At 38.3% G+C, this 21,115-nt stretch overlaps 2 protein-coding genes across 2 annotated transcripts; one reads left to right on the top strand and one right to left on the bottom strand.

Annotated features, from left to right (window-relative positions):
• Positions 1-292: 292 nt before the first annotated feature.
• Positions 293-2,479, top strand: LOC103722816 (NEP1-interacting protein 1). Its single transcript, XM_008813510.4, has 5 exons — positions 293-611; positions 1,128-1,306; positions 1,634-1,717; positions 1,815-1,982; positions 2,101-2,479. Exons 1-5 carry the CDS (start codon positions 455-457, stop codon positions 2,221-2,223), a joined length of 711 nt encoding a protein of 236 aa, XP_008811732.1. The 5' UTR covers positions 293-454; the 3' UTR covers positions 2,224-2,479.
• A 4,409-nt stretch (positions 2,480-6,888) lies between these two features.
• Positions 6,889-16,840, bottom strand: LOC103722807 (probable protein phosphatase 2C 60). Its single transcript, XM_039115494.1, is given in 6 exon segments — positions 6,889-7,523; positions 8,861-9,097; positions 15,135-15,176; positions 15,178-15,503; positions 16,422-16,509; positions 16,512-16,840. Coding segments are annotated over 6 exon segments (1,191 nt in total). The 5' UTR covers positions 16,740-16,840; the 3' UTR covers positions 6,889-7,253.
• Positions 16,841-21,115: the final 4,275 nt, after the last annotated feature.

Below are 21,115 nucleotides of genomic sequence, written 5' to 3'. Positions count from 1 at the left end.
AGGTGATCTCCGATTATGAAGTCAAAAGCCAATGCATTTCCAAAATTCCGGCTGATTCATTAACAAAAATATGGGTAGTTTAACTAAACCAACCCAAAGATAATCCAAAACCGGTTTCTTGGCCCTTTCGCGATGCAGTGTTCAAGTGTTCATTTGACTATTTGGACAAGACAAGAGTTTGTCGGTCAACAGAACCTTCCTCGACTCCTCTGCATCCAAGGAAAGATATTTTTTTCTTCTCTGAGATGAATACCGGACTCACCGCGTGTGAGACAGACGGCATTAATTGTGAGGTTGGTTGGGTTACCGACTTTTCCTTTCCCCGTTCTTTCTTCTACCCCTGCTTCTCTTAACGACCAAGGTTTCTAACAGCCAATCGCTCTCTCCTCCCTTGGATCCTTATATATTCCGGATCAACTTTTCCCCTGAGCCCATCTCACGAATACGAACAGCCATGGATTTCTCTGATGCTACTTCCTATCCCTTCTCTTCCTCTTCTTCTACTCTTTCTGGAAACAGGGGTGGCAGGGGAAGAGACAGGTGGTGCTCCGTGGGTTCCCGAATAGCAGGAAGACTCTTCTGTGGCATGGTTACATGCATCTTTGCCATAGGTTTGTTGCTTGGCCCTCTTTTCTGTTGCTTTCCTGTCGTTTTGGGCTGCAATTTCGCAAAAAAGTCAAATCTTGGTCGATGCTAGTACTCAACAGAGCGCTGCTTTTGGATCTACTTCTGTACCTAAATGGAATTTTTGTCCGGTTTTATTGGGGGTTTCTGTTCTTTTATGTTTTTAACGGCATTTCCGTGGATTCTATTCGAAAAAGATGGAGTCTTGGAGATGGAAATTGATTGGGCATGGAAAACAGAGTGATTAAAAGGAAAAAGATTGGAAATTTTTTGTTTTTTTTTTCTGATGAAATTGACGATGTTTATATATCCTTCATTGATTCTGAACTCTATGATGAATACAAAAAATTTTGGTTTTTGAAGGATTTTGCTCTAAACTCAGAACTTCATCTTGTAATTTTCACTTTCAGTTTAGCTGTTGTTCTCTATGAAGACCAATCTAACTTAGTCAGATTTTAATTCCGCTTTGTTGTTTCTTCTTCTGTTTTTTTTTTTGGCTGCAGTGGGTTTATTTGTAGGGGCGGTGACTGGCGGTTTGATAGGCCTAGCAACGGAGAGCGGTGTATTCCGGGGGATTGGAGTTGGAGCTATTTCTGGAGCTCTTTTCTCCATGGAAGTTGTTGAAAAATCTGTGACCCTGTGGCGTTCCAATGAATCAGGAATCTTGAGTATCCTGTATGTGGTAAGTCGAAATCATCAGAAACAAACTCTGGAATAGAGAGAGAATATCTAAAACAGCATCCCGTATACTTGTATCTAGCAATCCTCTTGAAGTGGAAGCAACTTGTTTATAGACTTGAAAGATCCTTTAGCTTCCTTAAAGCCAGTGTTACTTCTCTTGCCTTGTTTTAGATTTTAATCATACCCAGTGTCAGCATTGCTTGTGACATAATTCTTGAACTACAGCACGCAAGATATTTGATTGGAAAACTTGATGCATGCCAAATAATGAAATAATGCCTTCATTATAATACTTTCTGATTCAGATTTGATACCTTGATATTTTCAGATTGACATAATCTGTAGTCTTTTGAGTGGAAGGCTTGTTCGCGACAAGGTCAATCCAGCAGTGCAGAGTGCAGTGCAGAGTCAGGTATCAACAACTTTAGGCAACTTAAATTTTGCTAGATTGAAGAGAAACAGTTCCATATATTACAGGACCTCTTGATAATTTGTGTCATATTGAGCAGATGAGTGCTGTGAGCTCACCCTTCAGAGAGGCTCTCGATATCTTCGAAACTGGGGGTGTGAAAGGCATGGAAAAGGCTTCTGTGGACAGGCTCCCCAAGATCAAAATCACAATGGAGGACAATGTGGATGCCTCCGGGGAGAGAATTGTGTGTGCTGTCTGCCTTCAGGTTGGCCCTCCTGTGAGATTCTTAGGATATTGCATTTTTTTTTTTTGCTTCGACTGAGAGGTGGTTCTTCGATAGCTGATGATCCAAAAATGATCTTGTTTCCCTCTTTTTTTTTCAGGACTTTCAGACTGGAGAAACAGCAAGGAGCTTGCCTCATTGCCGGCACATCTTCCACTTACCATGCATTGATAGCTGGCTCATCAAGCATGGTTCTTGTCCACTATGTAGGCGCGATTTCTAGTCTCATTTTGTAAATTATGGCTGAGATGAAGACTAGTAGTTTTTATTGACCATTCTGTAAATCATAAGAGCATGATGTGTGCATGTTCTTGTTCGTATGAATCATTTCGTTATTTCATTGATAAATTTTGCTTCTTGCCAGAACTGAACGTCCAATTATAGATACTAGAAAGAATGATCTATGAACATCTTGACACCAATTTCCCTATAGTCTTGCAAGTTTGGCAATCTAAAGAATTCAATCAGAGTTCATATCAGTTGGTTTTTCTAGTATTTTGGAAGAGAGGGAAACATTTTACAGTCATCGGCATGCCTGTTTTACTGCTTCTGAACTCGCTGTGGGATGTGTCCTTGTTTTTGGAAGTGAAGTAAACCACAGAACCACTTACTATGTACTGCATCTGAGGTGAAGTTTGTCACTGGTCTTGCCTCAGATATTCTGATCGCAACCTCATGTGGAAATGTATCTTAGACTTATTTTGTGGCTAGTAACTAATTTGTGTTGAGTATGTCTTAAGTTATAAGTTCTAGAAGATCGAATCTATATTCAGATACCAGTTCAAGTATACATCGACTTAGAACACTGGTTATATATTAAGTTCTAGAAGATCGAATCTATATTCAGATACCAGTTCAAGTATACATCGACTTAGAACACTGGTTATATATTAGCTTAACTTGATTCTTGTAGGGATACTAGTTTGAGTTTAATTCAATTTACTATATTATATATATCTCTTGAAATCCTAAGAGAAGAGAACAATTGAGTATTCTAGAGATCGGGCGTATTATAGGCTAGAGTTTGTAAGATAATCTTATACTCTTTAATCTTCAGATATATTTTTTTTTTTTGATAATGAAACTTTTGTATTGTTTGTGTCTGTGGATGTATGTCAATAGACTAAACCACATAAATTTTGTGTGCTCTTGTCCTTCTCTTATTTTTTTCTTTTTGTTCTTCTTGTTTTGTTATTCTCCCTAAGGTGTCGCAACAATTTGAATTCTAGTAACTCAAAGATGCTGAACAATTAGAGTTATTTGAGGCTCCAATTACAGCAATGGCATGATTACATAAAAGAGGGCCCCTCCCCTTCTTTTATGTGCACCCTTAATCTTCCTTCTTATTCCACTATATTTTTGGCTCCTCTTCTATAAAACTTGAAAGGGGGTTCAGGCTGTGAAATTTACCTTTCCAATGTAAGAAGAACATTTTAGTCTTTGCTTATTTTCGCATGCAAGTGGCATTCTTTCCTCGTAAAAATATCTATAGTTATGTCTTCAACACCAAAGTTCTATCAATTATTCTTGCCTTGAAACTGTGGGTCAATTCGGATCACCTAACATAGAAATTCTATACCATTTGGCCTTTGGAAGATTCCTTAAGGTCAATACGCCTTCCGAGCTGCATAATAACACATTAATATCCCATCTATAAAGAGATGTAAGCTATATCAGTCCGTTTGTTTGGGTGGTTACTGTAGGGCTGAAAGATCCTTCATGAAGGGGTTATTTGTTCATGTACATGGGTAGACCAAAAACACCTGCTGATTTTTACTTGGATCGCAAAAACTTATCCGATATCAAAGGATTATGCAATTGGTTATAAGAGGACATAGCTTTAGCTCTTTCTGGGTTCTCACTTTTAATGCAAAAGGGACCTGACTTTGTCTCAGCTAGCTCGGTAGCCATAGCTTTTGAGTATACTTGTGCATCATCGAGCATAGCATTGGAAACTTAGGACTGCAAAAAAAGAAGAGAGAAAGTGTGGCTAATGAAAAAACCAAGAAAGACCTCTTTTTTGATTGAAGTTTTCAAAGAAGAGATATAGAAAAGTTGCATTTCCATGGGAATAAGATTTCCATGTTTCATGAGAAAGAAAAATCTATGAGAGTTATGAAAAGCTACTTTCCCACTGGTTGAAAATTGAGGTCTTTTTTTCCAAAACTATCCTTAAGCTATCAAAATCCATGAATAAAGTCTTTCCGTTTATTAAGGATATAATTGATATTTCACATAACTTTTGCAGAAATTTTGTAAAAGAAAAGTAGATGCTCAATCAAACATGCCAAAATTATGTTTCTATGCATCATATTTCCAAAAATCAGTCTTTTAGAAAAAGTATTCTACTAAGAAAATTTTTTTCTCGCAAACCTAACGAATTTATGAGCACTCTTGCCTACCGTAAACCTAATACACGTACTCTTCAGCAGCACCTCGGTCCTTGTCTTCCCTTGCCCCTAGGTTTTTGTTAGGTGCATGGCATTTTTTTGCATAACAATAATTCCACTGTACTAGAATCTCTTGCAGGTACAAACTATCTCATCCACACTAGAACCATGCCACCACTAGACTACAACCCTTCTACCAAAACCATCCCAATTAATACATCCCATCCCACTTACTAATTTCTCCAGCTTCTCTTGGTCCACCATGATCATTTTAATCAAGTCCTACCAACACTAACTAATTGCCCTTCAATTCGTTCACATAATTTTTGTTTTAACTACAAATTTTCTTATCTTGATCCTTGATGTCAGGGCACCTAGGGTTGGCCTAAAAGCAGAATTAGTTATGCTGTTGTGCTTGGCCTTTAATATTGGAAGTCTCACTGGTAGTTCTGCAGTGCAGGAGGATATACAAATTGCTTGGGATGGGTCCAAAATGTTGCAAATTGTACACACCAATTACCATGATATATTTAATGCTCCATAATTATTAGCTGTAGTTTCTTTTTTCAAAGAGATGGGAAGGCATAAAAATGAAAAGAACAAAGAGTGGCTCTAAGTGCCCACTGCCCCAAATCCAAATTGAAACAACTATTTAGTTTTATCTGCTGAATTATTTCTTTAGTACATAATTTGAACAAAAATCCCAGTACCCTCATATTTTCAGGATCTTCTTCAGTCTCTTCCATTGAGGAAAAAGATGAAAACCAGAAATCCAGGGGCTCTTTTTATCATTCAGCAGAAACCAAACTATTTCTATGCTTTCAGCCTTGGGACAATAAAGAACCAAAAATTGGACACAGGCGAATTTTTTATGGTGGGATACCATAACGACATTTTTAACCTTTGTGGGGAAAAACATAAACATAAAGATCTTATTTTTTTAGTGGGATTCCATGCCAGCATCTTAAACTCTTTTCACTGTTGCATTATTTTTTCACTGTTACATTATTAAAGAATATATCTTGCTCAAATAAGAGGGATGCCTTTTTCCATTTTTCAGAGTAAAGAAATATACAGAGAAGTATGGGCAGAGGTTTTAGCTGGGATGCTAGATTGCTGAACAGCATCATGCAACCTTAAAATCTGGAAATATTCTTCCTTCTTCTCTGTGATAGAGCCTCAAACATTAAAAGAAATGCTTCCTTGTGGAGACATAAAATATGGGTCCCTAGCGGCCTACCTGACTATAAAATCAGAATCATATCGGCTATATATCGAATATCCATATCGGGTATACATCCGATATCGATACTTGTTAGATGTTTTTTAGATGTTTATATCGTGTCCATATCGGGTATATATCGAATATCAATAATCACTACCTCTTTTTATCATCTACTGCAAGTTTATAACAATTTTTATGCACTAATCCTCATACTTGAGGTATTTAGTGTGTTCATAGTGATTCTAATGCCCGAGATGATGGCTCTCTGGAAATTCGAATTCCCAAAATTACACATCCATACCCTACTTGTAGGGATTTAGCATGTTGAATCACAGTTGATTATGATTGACACGAGAAATTTTAGAGAAACGGCCTCTTTACCACCACCTTGATTATGATTGTAGGGAAATTTTTTTTATTTTAAAGAAATAACCAGGTTTTGATTTTTTTAGACACTGTTGTTCCTAACTCCATGTATACACTATGCGCGGCCAAGACTCGAAATACCTGTACAGACATTTACTGCAAAAACAAATATTCAATTATGCTTAAAAATATGACTAGACTATACCCATTTTAATCAGGATACTGCAAAATTTTAAAGCTAGACCAGTTCTGCCGGATACCGAGCGTAAGTTCACCTCTGAGTGTTGAGTAATTACTTCTACCTCAAAACCGATCTACGCTATATCATTAGCTGTTTACTAACAAACACGGTAGAGTTTGTTGCTCTATAAGCCAGATAAATTTTTTTTCGACTCTCTTACGCTGCCTTTGCTCCTTCCAAGCTTCCTCCTATTCCATGAGAGTGTTGTTTTAGCCATCGGAAAGACCCTCGTCGGACATACTCTAGTAGGTAAACTTTATTGTTTTGTTGTTTTATATCAGAGCTAGTATCAGAGCGCTCCCCAAAGCCATTATCCAACTCCACTATAGCATCGCCACAGAAATGTGCAGCGATCCAATCTAATCTTTTTGGTTCGAACAGCAGACGAGCCAGATACTTTAACAGATCCAATCCAATCTTTTGGATCCGAAGAGCCAGATACTTCAATGACCACCAGCAACTTGACACCTGGTTCGGACCAGTTTACAGCAACCCTCATTGTACTTACTTCAAACACTTCTCGCTGTTAGAACCCCTATTAGTCATTACTCCAGCATTCCTGAAAAGTCCAGGATTTGGAGGCCTCGACCAAGACCTCCGTAGCATACCGCATCTGGTCTGTCATTAACCAACATTCAGAGCCAAGCAACAAGAGACCCATCAAAATTACTGGTAAAGGAAACAGTTAATTATGAACAAAGAAATAGAACTGCAAGGATGGGTTCGTGTTCTTGGAATTTACATACCAAAAGAAAGAAGAAAATAAAACAAATGAGATTTTAATTGAAGAGTCCTAGTAAACACTTAGCCTAGAATCTGCTTTCCCTGCTACTTGGACTTCAAGATAGGACCTCATCGAGTTCATATGAAGCACAACAGAAGGAATGCATATTAGTGTCACAGTATAACAGATGACAGATACAAAGCTGCTCTGTCTCCCTACTTTTACATCATTGGGGGCATGATCATGGGAGTCATTCTGGCTGTGTAATTTAGTACAGAATAGGGAAAGATGAGCTGAGCTGGCTTAATCAGGTAGCACCAAGTTCTGTGGGTGTCGCACAAGGTGCAAGAGATTTTGCTGGCAGATTGATCCCACCTCCTCTTACAGAAAGTGAAGGGCCCTTGTGCGAGCTGGCTTTGCTTACAAGATTTGAGTCAAGGAACACAACAATGACAGTTATATCGTCGTGGAAATGCCGACGGATCCCACGATCAATCTTCTTGAGATCAGAGTACCTCATCTCTCTTTTCCTTGCTGCTTCATGAAGTGCAGCTTTCACAAGCCTCCGAGCACTACCCTGCAGGAATTCAAGACAAAAGTGATTCATACCGTTTGCAGAGTGCACTCATATGCAAGCCACGGTAGAATTGTTTCAAAAACAAGCAAACCTAGCAACCATTGTAGTCGAACAAAAGCTGCATCCTCTGTATTTCAAGTTGGCTCTACAGCTTGTAATTTGTTCCTTGGGGAATGCAATCATTATTCACTCAGGGAACCTTAATGCTATCAGACAGAAGAAAGGCACTAGTCTTTGTTGAGGCAACGACAACTCAAAACTCATCCAAAACTAGGAAGGATGAGAAATATATACATCTACAGAATAGCACCCTACCTCAATTCACACCCAAGTATCTCTTAATCAAGCAGTCAAATGATACAATTCTTTCCATTATGTTTGCTACAAGGGCCTTTAAGAGGCAAGGCAAGAACTTACACATGGCTAAAAATGCGTTAATAAGTAACCCATCAGAAACATATTCTTTGTCCCGTCCTTAAAATTGCGTTCAAGGATGAAGGTTCCCTTTTCTGATTTCATATCATTCAAGTTCTTAAAATAAGCCCTCATACACCCTCGATCCATTGACTCACCACTGATGAATCTTCATCCTAGCTCCAGAATCAAAGTCATCAGACAGAATACCCAACAAGGTAAACCCAGAAGCAACAGGGTAGTTCCCACATACTTGGCCTGGATTTATGTTCCCTGATTGTGTTGAATCCACATTCAACACAAGGTTTCTTGAGCCCTCTCCAACCTCCATGTTTTTTTTTCCTTCTTAACATGATCATGACATCTCCATCAGTTTTCTGTCCCTTAATTATGCTAGTGTAAACTCACCTAAGCTTAATTCAATGATCAAGACTGATACCTAACTCCTCCCCAGTTTGTAAGACACATTCAACCAGAATTCCATCTCTGCAATTCCAATTTTATATGCTTACATGCTGCTGATTGATCAATAATCTTAGCCATGCATTGCGGTGGGTCTTATCCAAACTAACAAAATCTTCATTTAGCCCTGCTTGTAATAATCAATAATGCTCCAGATGTGAATTCTATAGTTTACTAAAAAACCTCTTTAAGTAATTAATTCTTTTATCTGGTATAGGATGCCAGTATGTTGGACTATTTCTATCTGGAGAAGGAATAATGATACACTGCAGAACAAGTAAAAAACATTAATTCTATTAATTCTCAGTGGATTAGTAAGTCAGTTCAACTAGGGTATTTCAACTAGGGCTCACCCAAATCATGTCCACAAAGTACAACAATGCATATTACTTGAGCCAATATGTTCTTCCATACCCATGTTTTTCCACTTAAAAAGTCAAAATATAAGAAGAAAAACTCACACTGTGAGGATTGTTATGAACAATATCAACTGCTGCTTGGTTGCTAAGCTGCTCCCAGAGTCCATCAGATGCAAATATGAGAAACTGATCATGTGGTTGTAATGGTTGCACAGAAATTGATGGTTCTGAACTAAGTATTGGCTTTTTGAAAGGTTCACGAAGGCGAAATTTTACATATAATGGCTCCCGGTTAAACTCTGCCTTTTTTAGGTATACATCACCGATTGACCTTGTGACCTGCAATACAGGGTTGGACACTCTTGAGCAAAAATATAATAAATTTGTTAAGAAATGGGAAAAGAAAATGGAACCTATATCAAGTATTGTACTGCCAACACTATTTCCATCATAATGAACATCAAGCAACAGTTTTCATGGATGGCTGGTGTAATATTATATAACATTCTCCTCAACAAAGATGTGTTGAGTATTTACTTCCAACATCATGTATTTGATGGGCAACAAACAAAAAGAATAATCTAACTGTGAAAAGAGTAGGCATTTAGTAAGCAAGCAGTCGCATTGCTTGTCTACTTAATAATGTCAAATGAGTTCTTACAATACCCAAATGAATGATGCTGCAACACAAAATTCAGATGTCTCATTCACGAAGATGGAGAAAACTAGAGAATAAAGACAGGTATTTCTTGTATTAAAATTCTGTTCTGAAAGGTGTGTTGGATTTGATTCCAATACCAAAATGTGGCGAAAACCCTGAAAACTAGCTGTTGTATGAGCCCAAACTCAAAACAGAAATATATTAATAGAAACTTAGAAAACATTCAAGTACATCTGATTTGGAGGTCACGGATACAAAAGACGGAAACAACCTCCCTGCATATGGGGGTAAGGCTGCGTATATCCAACCCTCCCCAAGCCCCGCAATAGCAGAAGCCTCGTGCATTGGGCCACTCTTTTCTTTAAACTTAGAAAATGTCCAACAAAAAATTATTAGTAACTAATTTAAACATATTTGCATATCTATATACTGCAAAAGGTTTGAATCCATCCGTCACTGGAATTGGACATTGTCCTAATCTTATATATATATATATACATATATATATATATATATATATATATATATATATATATATATATATATATGTATATATATATATATATATCCCAAGCACAAGCTTCTCCCATCTCAGATATTTCATATATGTGATAGACATGTATTTTAACAGGAAACAAATTAGGGTTTGCTTCTCATATCTTTTCCTTGAGAATCTCTCCCATGGATCTTTTATTTGAATTGGAAAAGAAAGAATAGGTGGGTCTTTCAACAACAAAGAGGCATAGCTGAGTTGGGAAAAGAAGGCAATAGATTCAGACTGAAAATGTAGATACCTACCTCTCTCGTATCCTAAACACATGTACAGCACATGCCAGATTCTAGACAGCATAACCGGTATGATAGATGTCCAGACAACATGCGAAATTGGTAATGCGCATCCGAAGTACATGTTTAATTGTACATGATGTATCAAAAAAGCATATATAAATGACATGTTAGATGTCTAGACAGCACAAGAAATTGGTAAAGATGTCCAATGTACAATTTTGTATATGATGTATCAAAAAAGCATAGAACTATCTGATACTAAATTTTTAATAAGTTATAAAACTAATTTATGGGATTTTTCTGTAACAGGCATAAAATAACACTTAGAATATTTTTTCTTAAATCTATATATAATATTTGGGTTTGCAGCTTTGATTAGTATATAAATCTACTATGCCTGCATCTCAGCACTTTATATAGCAGAATACCATCTCTTTCAGAAATAAGAAGCTTGCTTAAAAAACAAAGTCGAAATACATTAGTTAGTTGGAAGGGCAATTATTTTTCTCCTGATGGTGGAATAAGGTCTCTTGAGTTTCTCAGAAACCTACCATTGTATTTTCTTTCCTATTTACGTGTTCATTTTTTCCCTAAATTTTTTCTTTCCCATTTTTCTCTTGACGGTGGAATAAGGTCTCTCAGTGGGAATTTGAACAGTTGAAGAGAAAGCAGCATTTCCCTATGAGGAATCGCGGAAACTAGCTAAGGACAGGCTGTTTGCAGAAATGGTGAACAAAAGCAAAGTACTACATAGTGATAGGCAATAATCAAACTCATTTTCATTTCCTTGGAAACGGGTAATGAATCAGAGTCTATAAGATTGGGGTGGATTTGAAGTGGGAGACACTGATAAGGTAACTGTTAGACATCAATGCTTTATTACAGGCCTTAATAAGCTCTCCCCCAGCTCTACATGACAAATATACAAAGGCATCAAACTACAGGTACATGAAAAATATTGGATATGCTTGGTCATTTTGGAAAATAAATATTGCAAGTAAGAAAGAGATAGGTGACTTGCTTGGCTTTTGAGTGACTGCTATGTCTCCCCTAACAAAGAAGAAGAAATGGAAATGATGCAGATCTGTTCTCTTCCATTATAGAATTTTCAGCGACCATAATGACAGGGATGTATCGCCCTGCTTCCAAAAATGGAGATGTTAATACGCACTTGAAAGTTGCATGCCTTCATGCAAACAATGAACTAAGAGTCCTGTTACATGAAAACCTGAGAATTAGAAGTGGCATTGGGCAAGCAGATGCTCTGTATCTCTTGCAGAGTTTATGACCTCATCTCTCTATCACTGGCCTGTTACTCATAAAGCACAACCCTCCTACAAGTTTGTGATTCATCAACCTAGCAGTGGAAGCTTTTTGAATTTGCATCTCTGTATCCGGCAGCAAGAGGCCAAAACATGCTCCACAAACCTTATCAGAGGTAAGCATCACCATCATGTGCTTGGTCTATGGGTTGCAGGCTTATGAATTCTTCTGTTTGCACTACCATGTTTGGTGTCCTTGAGCAAGTAAATACATAGCAATAAATTAAAAGACGCCTTTTAAACCTTTGTTATATGTGCTTGAAAGTATTTGGCTCATCATGTTTAAGCTAAAGCTTATGTCTATACATGAGAATGCTTTCTTATACTACCTCCAACATTTGTCATCCTCTTGCTTTTATTCGACATACATGGAAAATATCCCGAGCATAAGTGGAGTAGTGGACAAAGTACTTCTTTATGAAAATGCGTGCTTGCAAAGTTGCAATTGGTTTCTCCATCAGCCATGACCAAGCCTTGTCTTGCACATCATATAAGAAAAGATATCACCCAACAGATAAATCAGAATTAACAACTCTAGACTGCCCACATCTATAATTATCACAAGGCTACAACTTATCAAATTTCAATTCAAGTTCTAGGACCCCTGAACATGAGAAATGAAAATGTGAAGACTGATTAAGAAACCAACTAAGATTTGAGTCACAGAATCAAAGAAGAGGTGAGTGGGGTATGACCTAAGAAAACATAAAGTTGTGATAACATTTGAAAAAGCTGGTATACTAGAGGCTATAAGTCCTGATTGTGTTATATGATGAGAGAGATTGATAACCAACCTATAATGGCTGAAGTAGCTGTTGATGGAAATGGTGATCACATGGTTCACAACAAACTCCAGATAGCATCGGTGAGGCTTATATGATAAATCATCTTTCCATTCAAACCATCTAATTAGTATTTTTTAACCTTAAAAAAATCCTCAAAAAATCGTCATACCCAGCAAGTTTTATCTCAATTATCTGGGGAGAAATTTAAGAATCCCTCTCTCCACTTGTTCTATTAATGGCTATATCAAAAAAAAAAAAAACTTTCATATTCTTTAATTAACTTTCATGTACCTTAGTTTAGGCCCTTCAAGCGCCTTGCCTTGTAAGGGACTCTACAAACTAACATTGCATCAGCATAAATGGATTAGCTGTTATGGTGTAACTCAAGTTAAGTCATCCAAACGAGGAAAGACACCAAGGTAATATGAGAATATGCCAAAGAAAATGCATATCATACCCCCTAGGTATCTTCAAGAATCCTTGACTCCAGACAAATGAGATAGAATGAGAATAGAGTTAACAGATGATGGCCATAAATAGGAGAATGAGATGTACAAGGTGGATCAGAAAGATATTGCAGCCCCAAGTAGGTTGAGTTTTTTTTTTTCCAAAAAAAAAAAAAGAAAAAAAGAGAGAGAATATGAATGAATACTGTGCACTAATTGCTGGTGCTTTTAGAAGATTTCTTTTATTGGAGGCAGAGAGTCATTGCATTAAGTTATAACTCAAAATTAATGCGCTGCAGGAAGTAGCAATTTTATTACATGTTTCTGTTCAGTAGAGAAAATTCAGTGACAACATTTAAAAACATTACTAGGCTACTCCACAAGAGCTAGATGATTGGGCTTCTAGATCAACTTATCTTCAATGGATGCGGACTGGAAAGGATTGCATTGAAACTAGTAGAAGATGTACTTCCAATGAAAATACACATAATAACCATGCTTTGTGATAGAATCTAAAAGAAAAAAAAAATCTCTTAAGATGATGTAGGACTAGAGCATATTGTATGAAACATTTTTTAATAAATTTCAGTGGTATTCTGGATGAGCCACAATATTTGCAAAACCTAAGGCAAAAAGGGCAATCAAACAGTTGGAGAAATGAATGTCCAGTGATTCCTTGAGAAGACCAGTCTGGGAAATCTGGATCCTGTTTACTAGTCATTGGAGGGAGGGGTGGATGGGGACGGGATATGCTTTTATTCCAATCTAATTATGAGTATCAAAGCAAACTTATCAGCTTTTTTTCCCAGAAAAAGTGACAATGAAACCCAAAAATGATATGCCTGATCTGAACTCTATATGCTAGTTACACTTTTTCAGATATAGAACTATATTTCCAACATGATAAATACCACACGATGGTTTGAGTCAATATGAAGCTTTCCAGCATCAAGGATGGTAAACAAATGCATCATGGTTTTTCTTTTCCCTTTTTTCCTCCGAAAATATATACTGCCACAAAGGGCTCTATGATCCTTCAAAATCAGCTGCAACCAAAATCAATTTCTGGCAATCTAAAAATAGCACACAACCTACCAAAAATTCTTTAGGTTATGCAAATCTTGAGAACGCCATGTGAAGGATGTAATACTGTAAAATATGAATGTTGACCATTTCAAATGTTTTGAGGGGGGAAATGAGCAATATGGCTATAGCTTCCCTCATTTTTATTCAAAAGATAAACTGTTCAAATATATGAATCCTTAGGGGAAGGATCCACGGCTAGAAAATTTGGACTCCTATCAGTGATTATAAAAATTAGTGTAAGGTAATGGATAAAGAGCAATCAAAATTCCCATTGAAGATATTGAAATTTTCACCATTATAGCCTGCTTTCCAGTCAAAAACCATCCTCCCCAAATAGACACTTGGACAGGAAAAAAAGCCATCCGGAAGAACAAATGTAATAATAGTCGATGAAAAAAAAATATGACATGTAAATCGGCAACTGTTGCTGAATTGCCATCCCTAGACATTCCAAAAACACCTTCAACTCAGTAAAAACCTACAAGGTAGCTAAGGTAAAGCAGGTCTAAGGACAATGCTTGTAAAGGCAATAAACAAGTTACAAAGGAACTACCGAGCATCAGTAATTGCCAAATAAATGTATCATCAGAAACTGTTAAACATTATAACATTGTTGCATCAATAAAATCACATCATAAACACACATATACACGCACATATAGTCAAACGATTCTTACACTTCAAAGAAACTTGAAAAGCATGTAGCCAGAAACGATTAAAAAGAAATTCAGTTATCATGCCGGCATCACACCGAATGTTCTGATAAGGATAAACAAGCAAGGGTGGGTTTAGACTTTAGAGACTGTCGAATGAGTGTAGGACTATAAATATTCTTAACCTTTAATTTGGTAGTACAAGATGTTGAATTTCTTTGATCTTCCAATAACATAAAACTATCAGTCTTCCTTAGGGCTATCAAAATTTAAAAATTACCATTTGGGAAAACCCAAAAAGAGGTGAAAGAAGTTGGAGCACAAAAGTAGCAAAATATAAATGCCAATCATTCAACCTACATGATGCTTTGTACATTGCAAGTAGCAAATCCTTTAAAAGGGTATCCACATAGTTGATTCAGTGGCTACATGAAATTTTAAAGCAGGTCAGAGCACTTGAGAAGCAATCTCAAGAGGAATTGCATGAATATTTCTAAAGATCCTGATAGGCTTGCATACAAAAGAAAATCTAGATGACAATAATCAGCTAAACCTTTTTTATGATGAGAACTTTGATTGGATTAACTATTGTAGATTGTGTATAATGTATGAGAGGTATTCACATGATAAGCACCTGAATGAGGCCCTTCACACGCCAAACATTATGCTTCAAAACCAACTATTTGTGAATCATCTGGGTGCAATGACTGCAACTCTTGTCGCACAGACTCAATACCTGCATTATGCTCTGATGACAACTGGACAGCCAAAACCTCTCCAGTTGCTTTGACAAGTTTCCCTAAAACAGCACGGGAGTCCCCAACATTGGCTATGTATAACATACCACCACAGATCACACCAACCAGACAGCATGAGCCAACAGCAGCAATCTGGGGTTTCGTAGGCCATTGTCTGGTGACCAGAGAACTAAAGCCCTCTTCAGTAGCCTGATATGCCTTCCGTATTACATCAGCTGACATTGACTGCTGCTCGGATGTAAATCCTGCGAGGCAGAGGCTCTATTGTCACATAAGGTACAAAATTGAAACAACTCTTGCTATGGCTGAACGAGTATCTTTAGCATTATTAGTTGGTTATCAAACAATATATGTACAATTAGAAATTCACTTCAAGCAGAAAAGTTGCATGTACCACAAAATTTGACCCGATGCAAGCAAAGAAAATTGAGACATGATCAGGAACTAGCCAAGTCTATGTTTATAATATATATCCAGATATTACTAAAGATGTCAAATGGGGTAAGAAGAAGCTTTACTGCTGCTCAGATAAGTTTCAAAGGCCAGAACGATCAAGCAGCATACAAAAGACCCCTGGAATAAAATCGATAACCATACTGTTTCTTTCTTTATTTCTTTCTCTCTTTTTTTAAAACTTGAGTGGGGGCAGAAGCAGAGCCCCTCCTTTTATTACAAAGAAGGTGGGACTTTAACTCAGGCTGCCAGTACCAAGCCCAGTGACTTTGCCAACTCAGCAATTTGCATGTTCCGATGGTTGCACTCTTCATATTTAGTCAAGATAGCAGATATAATTAAGTTCAACTGAGATAATACTAAGCCGATGGAAAAGTAAATGACATTACAATTAAAACTCCATAGATATAGGACAAAGGCAGTATGCGAAATAACGAAACTAAATACACATTTGATTGCTGAAGAAGTTGCACCATAAGCATGTATAAAGGTCTTTGGACTCACAAATTGTACAACAAGAGAATTAAGAGTAGTATTAACTACAGGCAAAATAGCTAAGTCTTCCAAAGCTGAAACAGCAAAAGGATCACCCAGATATGCAATACAGTACATTCAGTAGCTAATTCATGACACACATGGAAAAAGACCAATTCATAAAGTCAGCAGCTGTTACAAGGGCTAAGCACAGAACTCTCAGGTTCAGTACTTACTCTTAAGATGGTGGAAGAGATGATCATTGATATAGCGGGATGTTTCCGGACCACCATGGCCATCATAGATCCCGATGAAGGTCCCATACGGGCGGACTCGAGCGAGCTCAGCAGGCCCGACTCCATCTGGCTCTGGTCCTCAAGCAAGCTGTTTGCTTGGACCACGGCCATAGAGAATTCTCCATTCATGTGCTGCCCAGTGTCCTTGTACCACAGAAGCCCATCCTGCCGGCCAACCGTATCGGAGCCTGTGTGCACATACCGATCTGACGACGGCCGCCAGCAGGCCTTCAGGAAGTTCATCAACCTTGCTAACATCCCTCATCTCACCCAGGCCGGCGTCCGAGTTCTCAACATCTAGCCCGAAGCAAACTTATGATATCCAAAGCGCAAAGACCCCAAGCTCCCCCTTTTCCTACTCTGTACAAATTGCATCATCAATTACATAAAATACAAGTAGAGCAACGACGACAACAACGACCGAAGCAGCTAAAGTTGCTGTTATTGAGAGAGAGAGAGAGAGAGAGAGAGATGAGGATAGATTCCAGAGAGAAAGAACAAAACAACCCCAACTTGCTATCATTAATTTGAAGAAAGTTCAATGTTTAAAAAGAAGAAAGGCAAAAAAAAAAAAAAACTAATTGGAGGCTGGGTAAAACACACTCTCTGTCCTCTTTCGTTCATTATCCAAAAGGGATGAATCCTATGCAACTGGACATATAGTAGATCATAAAAAATCCACGACAGAAAACAGAATATTTATAGTTCTCTTTGGTTACCTCAAACACAATCCAAGTTCTGACAGGAGAAACAAGGACAATTTCTTCCACTTCGACCTTAAAAGGGCCTTCCCCTTCGTTGCTCCGAATCAGATGGAACCGAGACAAGGTATCACAAACTCACTACCCTCTATCGCACAACAATGTGAAAACCCCAAAAAACATCAATCAGAAATCGTGCCAACGAGCCATGTCATATCCCCAATCTTCACCTCACGAACACATCTATCCATTGACTCAAACAAAAGCTCTCAGCTTTGAAAGAAAACTCAAACCCCAACCCTAAATCCACCATCAACCACCCCAAATCCGACGCATTAGACAGAAACAAACAGGAAAAAACCCACCTTTGCCTCGGAATTGACTCCAAATAGCTCCCAATCGATTCGCTCCGGTGGTAGACGACGCCGCCTCAGATCTGGAGACGACGCTAGAGAGAAAAAATGGATCAGCCGATTTAGGCGACGCGACCACGCCTCTCTTCCTCTCTCTCTCGCTCGCTCCCTCTGGCTCTCCGAGGGTTCCAAAAGCCATAAAAACACAACATGGTGAGGCCAAGGCCAGCGAGGCAGAGAGGCAGCTCTGGGCTCCACCACCACGCCCCGAGAAGGGGCGAGTCTGGGAGGGGCATTTAGGGAAGACAGGAGGGACAGATCAGGAATAAGATTGTGAGAGATAGGGGCAATCGGGGCATTGGGTGCCCTCCTCATTTTGTCGAACATGTGCGTGCTTGGACCGAATAGGAGTTGTATAGAAGGATTCATCTTCCTTTGCGCGAATCCACCATTGGATCGCGTAATTTCTGCTTCCAGATCTGTGTCGATGATGAATGCAAGAATTCGGACAGCTCTCAGATCTGTGCGGGGCACAATCCAACGGTCTACGTTTCGTAATAAGACGAATCATTCTTCCGCACGGAATATACAACCCGGAGCCCGCTTGGAACCAACATTAACGGTCCGTTCAAGAAACCCTATCCTGTATCGTTTTTTTTTTAACCACATTGGACCGCCTTTGGACCGTGCCAGACCACCAAGTACCGTACACGTGTAACGATCATTAAATGTCGCAATAAAGTCGTAGGCGATGTTAAAGGACTTACGTACTTGGGGTTGGGGACCCGTAGAAAAATTCGACTGTAACTGTTTTCATCCACTGTCGTAGGAGTAGATGACTGGGTAAATTAAGACTTTAGTGGGAACATATGGATGGAATAAGACCATGAGTGTGCTAAGGTCCCTGGCGGGCACCGTATATCGTCGAGATATGTAGTAGAGTGTGCTTATACACAAACAAAAAAGCTCAATTACGAGATCTCGTCAGGTAGACTTATAATAGTTCATGATATATGGGGCTTCCATTCCGCTCAATGCAGCGTCTCGTTTGGTGTTTTTTACCTGCAAGCTTCCCACTTCCGAGCTTTCTCAAGATTAACTTTGACGGATCGGTACATGATGGTGAAAGTAGAGGGGGCACGGGGTTCGTCATTAGGGACTCGAGCTCTCGTGTAGTAGCGGCTGGTGGCTGTCAGCTGGTAGAGACCTCGGTTCCCAGCGTCAAGCTGAGGGCTGCATAGGAGGGCCTTTGATATGCGAGGCGAGTGTTGCAGGTCCGCTCCATTATTATGGAGGGCGACTCGGCTACTATTATAGGGTGGATCCAGAAGGGTTCGAGGGTGTCGAGATGGATAATCCCTACTCTAAAATATTTGGACCATGGGTAGAGATGGGGACGCCTTCCTGACCACACATGTCTATAGGGAGGCTAATGGGGCCGCTGACTGGGTGGCCTCTTACGTGGCCAGTCATTCAGGCGGCACTTTGTGGATGCAGGGGGAATAGCTGCCCACGACTCTCTATGATATAGTATTTCTAACTTTATTGGGTATCTCCGTACTAGCGTACTGTGAAACGCCCGCCTAAGTAACAAAAAAAAAAACACTTCACTATCCAATTTGGATTTGCTAGTAGGATCGACCAAGACTTTTGCATAAGATCTTGATTAGACCTATTGTTGATCCACGTGTCAGGGTTAGCTCTGCAATCTAGACCTGGACTCTGATTCAGCATAAGTCTTGTGAAACAATCACTGGAATCACAGGCATCCCTTGATCTTGATTTACTCATTGATTGGTGACAAGAGCAGGTAGCTTTGATAGCACAAGATGGATGCTAGTTTTAGATTATGCTACGTTACGAAGTTATAGGGTTGACCGGCTTAGATTGTTGACAATCATGTGGGGAGGAAAATCTAACGCCAATGTCTCGAGTACAAATATTTATAATTGATAACTATTAGTTCGGTGAGTTGGCAGCTCTTCTCTAAAAATTAGACAGAGATCTAAAATTTAGATCCTCAATGCATGTTGTTTGAAGAAAATAAATTCTGTAATTCCTTGCATATCATGTAAATTCTATGATGCTATATTTTGTTGTGAAATGCATTGTGAGTTCTACCTTAAGCGCAATGATTTGGTGATATTTGTTCTTCTATATTTTAAAAAAAAAAATCTATCATGTTTATTTCATATTTCATTTCTATATTGTTGATTGCATCTTAATATATCAAAAGGGTTAGTTAAAACCTCTCAATATTTTTTTAAGTGTAAGAAAGAGATGTGCCAAGCCAAATTTCATCAAGGAAGATGTGATCTTCTCTCTAGGTTTTTTATCAGGTGAATATAAATTTAATAGCCAACTAAATAATAATATCTATCTATCTATCTATCTATATTTTCAACAGCAGTTTGCAGAATATCTTATTGATATTTTAAATAGAGAACGATCATGTTGTACCCCCCAAACAAAAAAGAAAAAAACAAATATTTCTCACCTCTATCAATAAAATTTTCTCATGCATGATCATTGCTCAACTTGACAACGACCCGAAGCTGGCAAGGATGGGCCTTCACTTCCCATGGGAGGCCCCTTCATCCTTTGGTTTTGTTTGAGAGATTTATTGCAGAGGGATCGAACCCTATTCAAAGCCCTTAAATAATGGAAGGTTTCCACGCAGTACGAACACACACCCCTTGCATCCTCCTTAACTCAGTGTCCCCAGTCGCAAGAACTCTGCCGTGTCTTTGATGGAATGGAATGATGGTTGGATAGTTCATGAGGTGCAAGGGAGATGTGTCCTCTTGCCTAACCTCTTTTTTTTTCTTTTTTTTTTTTTTTTTGCGGTGGTTGGCTTTGATTAGATTAATGATAGTTTGCCAGCCCATGCATGCTAAACCTGCAGGAAATATGGACAGGAGAGGAGTAGTTATCTTGGTCATTTCTTTCTCACCCAAAACTTTGGAATGAACGTGTTAGCTCAACAATGTTTGTTTGTTGAATAACATTGTATGCATGTAGTATTTTGCACATGAAATGTTTGTATTTTAATAATCTATAGGTTTATTTGGATTTTTATTTTCTTGGAACTATAGATGAAAAAATCCAATCAAAATTAAGATGACTGAGCGATCGAACCTGGATTATTTGTATCCAATATCAACGTGTTCTTTGTGAAGTAAATTTGGCGGATATTTTTTATTTTCACTTAATGTGCTTTGGTTGCATGGAGGGGTGTATTCATTAAAAAAAAGTGCAGGCTTGAGGAGGGAGGGGGGAGAATGAAATTATATATTTGGTTAGGATAGATAGGCATGGTCTAGTTCTCTCCAGTTTATACTATATACTTATAATACACACACACCACACACACACATATATATATATATGTAATTGTATATATGTATGCATGTACACACGCGCAATTACATAGACTTTGGCTCATTAGTTTAATGAGCACCTCTTTTGTGTTGGTAAGAGGTTCTTCATTTCATATCGAGGATTACAACCAAAAATATTCTATATGCTCTTCTATTAGATTTTTAAAATCGACAACCAACTAGCACCTAATTTGATCTTT

Source organism: Phoenix dactylifera, chromosome 18, assembly GCF_009389715.1.
Source record: "Phoenix dactylifera cultivar Barhee BC4 chromosome 18, palm_55x_up_171113_PBpolish2nd_filt_p, whole genome shotgun sequence".
NCBI classification, from domain to species: domain Eukaryota; kingdom Viridiplantae; phylum Streptophyta; class Magnoliopsida; order Arecales; family Arecaceae; genus Phoenix; species Phoenix dactylifera.
This window is presented reverse-complemented; position numbering and strand designations above follow the sequence as displayed.